General features: G+C 46.4%; 1 protein-coding gene across 1 annotated transcript in view; it reads left to right on the forward strand.

Annotated features, from left to right (window-relative positions):
- The window catches only part of mib2 (MIB E3 ubiquitin protein ligase 2), a 49,455-nt gene that overhangs the window by 19,734 nt on the left and 23,562 nt on the right, over positions 1-6,159 (forward strand). The window contains 1 exon segment of the mRNA XM_077001267.1: positions 5,241-5,347. Within this exon segment, the coding sequence (XP_076857382.1) occupies positions 5,241-5,347 (107 nt within the window).

Here is a 6,159-nt window from a genome sequence, read left to right on the forward strand (position 1 = left end):
GACACTTTTCATGGGGACATCTGTCTTCTGACGGACGTGTGTGTGTTTGTGTGTGTGTGTGCGCGTGTGCGTGCGTGAGTGCTCTTCGCCATATGGACTCCCATATGTTTATCAAAGGAAGGAAACAAAACATTCCCCAGCTTGCTAATCGGCTTGGACGCGGAGCTAGCTAGCTGCTGTCACATTTTCTTTCTTTCTTTCTTTCTTTCTTTCTTTCTTTCTTTTCCAGTTCCTCTGTCCTGTGTTAAGCAGCTAGTTTTGTTGGTGCTTTACATCTGTGCTAACCTTTGCTCCTACATGTGCTATTCTGAACATTTTACAGCAGTGGGTACCAGATAACAGACCACCAGCCACGAGTGTGTCAATGAATAAACTCTGCTTCAAATATTCATGTGACCATTGCACAATGACCATCATTCCTGAGTCACTTTGTGTAACCTGCATACACTTGGCATTCCTATATAATAATGGATGAGGATTAGCACAGCACAAATGAACTGGTACCTTCACGTTTTCGCTAACGAAGCCATAAAATACTGGGTACTCTAAACTTCGGTGAACAAACCGAAGCACCGTCGGCGCTGCCATGACGACGCAACGTGGAATTCCGTGAACGAGAAACCGTTTGATCAGTGGATAAAGATGCGCGTCGTTTCCTGAGCAGGGCACCATCATACTCCTGCGTGTGAAGTCCTGAGCGGAACAGAGTCCCGCACAGGTGTCATCCTGGACCCGTGTCCAGTCTGCAGCAGGAACGCGGAGTGCGTCTGGAGGACTGAAGCCTGCACAGAGTCCCTCAGACCTACGGGCCTTCAGGCGGAGCTCGGGCTGTGGCGGCCGCTCTACTGTACCTTGGCTTGCACGTGTGCTCGGCTAGTTGGGTAATTAATACTGGAATGGCTCTCCACGTCTGTCCTGACCTGTTAGGTCTGGCCAAGTGAGGTGACGCGAAACAAATCCGGACGTTGGATAATCGCTCTTCGGACATCAGATGTAGACGCAAATGCAGATTTATCCAAGATCTCTAAATACTGAAGAGTTTGGTAAAACAGCTGAATATCCAGATGCTAGCCCAGCTGCTGCTAGGCAACTGATACAGGCCTAAGAAAAGGAGCAACAGATTGTGGACCTGTGTGGGGGGGGTGTTCTGTTTCAACATGTTCACATGACACACACAGGTTTTGTTTTTGGTTGGGTGTCTCGGTCTGTGAAGCTCAGTTCGGTTTCCGTGACCTGGAAAACCTCACTTACAGTGAGCAACCAAGAAAAGGCAAAGAAGTTTTTCATTTTGGCTTGTGACAATGAATGAATGAAGCTATTTATATAGTGCTTTTTTCAGATACCCAAGGTCGTTTTACAATTAACACAGATACCAAGCCAACATGCTCTTAGCAGTGGCACAAGCAGAGAGTAATCGCTCTCTAAAATGACTCACATAATCGAGAAGGTGTGAAGGTGACACACCACCAAATAACCAACTGTCTGAGGATCTTCAAGGGCCCTTTAACCGAATGTCTGGACACCAGGTTTCTTTTCCTGCGAATAAAGCTAAAAGTCCTTGGTCATCTCATCCTGTCTCCAAATGGTATTTGCCTTCCATTGGTTTTGAAGTCTGCTGGAACCTCTTTTAAACTCCCTGTGGTTGAAGAGTGCATGTGATAGATGCCTCGAGTTTGATGGACTGCTACAGAACCTGGGCAAAAACTGTAAACAAAAAGTTGGAGCCCTGATGTGTTTGGGTGTACTCAGGCAGACCAAATGTGAAACCATTTAGTTTGGATTACAGATTTAGCTTTCACATAGTGTAGCGGAATAGCTTTTGGAAAGCATGTAACTGCACACATTAACATTTTAAAAGGTATCGGTGACCTTATTTTGTTTTTGCCAATGGCCCCACACACTCTATGAGGAGAGTCTCAAGCATGAGAGCCACAGTTTCCGGGTTAGCTTTGCCCGCTAACCGAAACCCGGCAAGCGGCATATTTTAAAGCGGGCCAAAATAAATGTTGCAGAATCTTAGAAATGCCCACAAGCCCAGCTAAACAGTGGTGATGAGCTAAATACAACCTCCAATTCTCGCTGCGCTGGGTTTAGATGGAGTTCTTTGGCACAAAAGGAGGTCTCTGTAAATGTTGTGGGCGTTCTAGCAACCCCAGCACTCTCCACGTTCTCTCCGCAGTGAGGTACGGAGGGGTCGGTCTTTTGAGCAACGCTAATCTGCTCTTGTGTAGCACACAAATTTAGCTCAGACATAGTCAGCAGGAGAACTACGAGTACTAATGGGCCGTGTCCACAGCATTAGGTGTAGGTTGGCCGTTTTCGGGCTGTTGGAGATTTAAGACTCACATTTTCCTCTGAGAAATCAGAGGGGACTGGTATTACTGGAACTTGTGTAACAGGAAGAACGTTCTCCCATGCAAGGTCATTCCCCATTAAAAACATGATCCTGGTGACCAGGAACTGGGCACAAACAAAAAGGACAAAATAAACGGACAAAAAAAACTATGCAGAAATACCAGGCTTCAGGGTGGCTAAAACACCACCACCTCTCTGGTTCCGGTCTTCTGCCCGAACTGAAAAATAAAGAATAACTATTACTGTTTCTTCCCCGTCTCTTTAGCTGTAAACAAGCGCAAACTGGTAATAGTGAGGAAATAAAACGTCCTCCACCAGTACAAACCCTGTGAGCAAATGATGTTTGCTAGCCCCGAACGTTGTCATAACACTAGAACCATCTACAAGGTGAGGGATTAAAAACGCTCCTAGCAAAGCCGAGAAGGTAAGAACAGGAGAACACGAACTATAGGCGTGAATCATTACTCCTATAGGCGTGAATCATTACTCCTATAGGCGTGAATCATTACTCCTATAGGCGTGAATCATTACTCCTAAAAGGACGACAACAGCTGTGACCTCGTAACACCCCTCCCATCCTAGAACACGTCAACAATGTCATTATATAGGGAGAGTCATTCAAGTCCAAAGACAAGCCCATGTCGATTATGGAGGCGGGCCCTAGCAGCAAAGGACGCAAACAGCCTATCGCAACGCGAGGCCTTCTGCAGTGTCCCACATGAAGCAGCCTACCACAAACAAATATACACATGGGCACAACATGAGGAGACGGCAACCACACACATTATTGCATTATTACCTTTTGTTTGGGTTTTCGTTTGCTTTGTTTTGTTTTTTACATTTAGGCAGCACCTTTATCTTAATTACGTTTATCCATTATGTAAACGACAGTAGTAGGCCCTTCATTATTGGGCTTAGGCAGTGTCCATAAACCAGTCTTGAGCAGACAGTATGACAACAAGTAAGGCATCAAGCTGTATATAAGTCTTAATAAGATTGCCGTAAATGTAAATTTGTATTAGTGTGTAAAAGATGTATTACTGTATATGCACATGCCGAAATAGCATTACTGTAAGCAAGGTTTATATAGTTTAGATGTTATAAGGTATGCATGTAAAATATCCTCTTAGTTCTCATTTCTCTTGTTTGTTGTCTGACCTGTTTATAGATCTTACAATGGCACTAGTGCAGCTTGGCAGCTTTCAAAGTCCAAGTTTCAAAATCTTACGTAAACTTGATTGTTTTCACGTTTTTCCACCAAGCTGTAGCCAGGTAAACCATTAGTGTTGTAGAACAATAAAATGACCATTGGTGGTCAGGGGTCGGAGACCTTTTGTGGTGGATGAGGATGAAGTGGTTGTTGGAATCGGTCTGTGGTACGGTGTACATCCTGCAGAAGGAGCTTCAGAGACCACCTGATGGTACCTCCATATGTCTGGTGATGCTAATGGTCTTCACTGGCTCCTGTGCCACATTATCTGGGCTCTGAACTTCAGCACGCGATGGACACCCGATCATGGAACCAGACGTGCTGACACACTGCCACTCTATCACGCACCCAGATAGATCGTTCCATCTGGCTGCTACAGCAGTCCAAGTTGTTGGCGTCTGGGCATTAGTTTAAGCTCTTGATCTCTGTCTTCTCACACAAACACCCACACACGCAGGCGGATTACGCCTGACCCTTTGCTCTCCAACACGCATCAGGACCGTCGCTCCGCTCGCAGTCGCCAGCCAGCGCCGGTGCCGTACGGGTAGCGTGTGAGACTACGCACACACGTTCCGAAAACAGACACGCAGAACGGTGGAATACGCAGCACTCCTGGAGAGGATAGGACATTCCCGCCAGCTCGGCACGCCGGACCTGAACGTGGGCCTCCGCTCGGCAGAAGCATCGCAGCTGAAGCGCGGTGGGAGGTGGGGGGGCGGGGTTTGCGGGGCGTAGTCGCGGAGACAGGCATGGGGGTGGGCGGTTCCTTCGCGCCCTCATCAGAGCAGATCTTCACGATAAGGTGCGTGTCCCCGCCGCCCAGAGCAAGGCTCACACCGCCCGAGCGTTTCACGCTGCCGAGCCCCTTAACGTCGTTCTCGCGTTTGCACCGATCGTGGAAGAAGTCCGTGCATACCGAATGACACAGACGTAAACACACGCAAAGAATGAGTGAGATGCTTATGAGAAACCCAAGACTGTTTCTCGCCGAGCAAAGGCTGAGCATATGTTTGCTATATCCACTTGGCACAAGCTGCTCTGGGATTAAGGGGCTTTTTCTCTTTTCTCCAGATCTGTTGGTTCTTTCTTGCGTTGCTTTTCCTTTGTTGTTCTTGTTTTTCCCTTTAATCAATTCTGATCCTTCTCCTGTTCTGTGTAATTGGTTGCAGATTTAGTGACTTTGACATGTTTGATTTAGAAATTGGTTCCATAACTTCTCACATTATGAGAACTTGAGATTCCTGGTGCCTCCGCATCTTCATATTGTTTTCACTAAGAGCTTGCAGATGTTAATTATGTCAGATTTTCAAACAAATGTTTGTTTTGTTTTTTAGTTTTGTTTGTTTTCAACACTGGAACTAGTTAGGTTTATCAATACATTGAAATCCAGGCAGCACACCTGCATTATCCTACGTGTGTGTGTGTGTGTGTGTGTGTGTGTGTGTGTGTGTGTGTGTGTGTGTGTGTGTGTGTGTGTGTGAGAGAGAAACAAAAGTCAGTACAGGTCACGTTGGTTAATGTTGAGCTCTTTCCCAAAGACGTTGCAACTTGTCCCCCCAAGATGTTCAGCGTACAGTGACCCTCCTAACAGAGGATAAACGCATGATTTCTTTGGACCAGACCAGGTGTGTGTGTGTGTGTGTGTGTGTAATGTCCTTGTTCCTCCCGAACACAGAGTGAGTCTGACGCCGAGGCAGAACCTCTCACGGATCCTCCTCAAAGGGATCTTCCAGGGTGTGAAGGTCGTCCGCGGACCCGACTGGGACTGGGGCAACCAAGACGGTGAGCAGAGGTTGTCCGCCGTGCATGTGGTCGTAATGAAAGCCGTTTCGTGCGGTCACAGACCTCGCATTGGGGTTTTTTCATCCGTCTTCAAGGTTTAATTGCCTCGGTGAAACCTCATAGTTGGACGCTCTCCTAATTAGCTGCCGTCTCATCGGACGGCTTCCAAAAACGGCCACGTCCTCGTGTTTGTGTCCCTCGCCGCCTGTGCCGAACGGTTGTTTGTGTTCACTGAAAGAGGGGAGTCTAAGTTTAGTGTTCGATAAAGCCCAGCCAGCCGGAGCGTCCTGAGTAATTATGGTTAAATTGTCCCTTGGCGTTGTTATTGTAAAGAACAGATTATGCTGAGAGGAAATGATGAATAATATCAGATTAACTCTTTCTCCTCCAGTGAAGATTACATGCTGGTGGCAGAGAGAAATGTTTGTGTGTGTGTGTGTGTGTGTGTGTGTTTCATCTTTTGATCAGTTTGTAATCTGAAGTGGTTGTTTTAAAATGTCTTCCCCCACATTTTTGCTGCCAAATGATTCAAAATGTCCATGATACACTCTGGAAAGTTCTTCACTTCACTGTTTATGTTCATTTGTTTCTGTATTGCCAAGTTCTCCGTATCAAGCAGGAAGTTCTCAACTGTTGAAAGTTGTTCCAAACTGTTGGAGGTTCTCAATGTCAAAAGACATTGTGTTCATCATTAGTTTGCCACAATCTGATCTGATGGCTAATGTTTTGTGGTGTTTCTTCTAGTTCTACATGTCTGCGTGTTTGTGGGGTGTTGGTAGCTGGTACGTGTAGTTGTGGTGGTTGGATGGTGT

The sequence above is a fragment of the Brachyhypopomus gauderio genome, chromosome 4 (genome assembly GCF_052324685.1).
Source record: "Brachyhypopomus gauderio isolate BG-103 chromosome 4, BGAUD_0.2, whole genome shotgun sequence".
Lineage (NCBI taxonomy): Eukaryota > Metazoa > Chordata > Actinopteri > Gymnotiformes > Hypopomidae > Brachyhypopomus > Brachyhypopomus gauderio.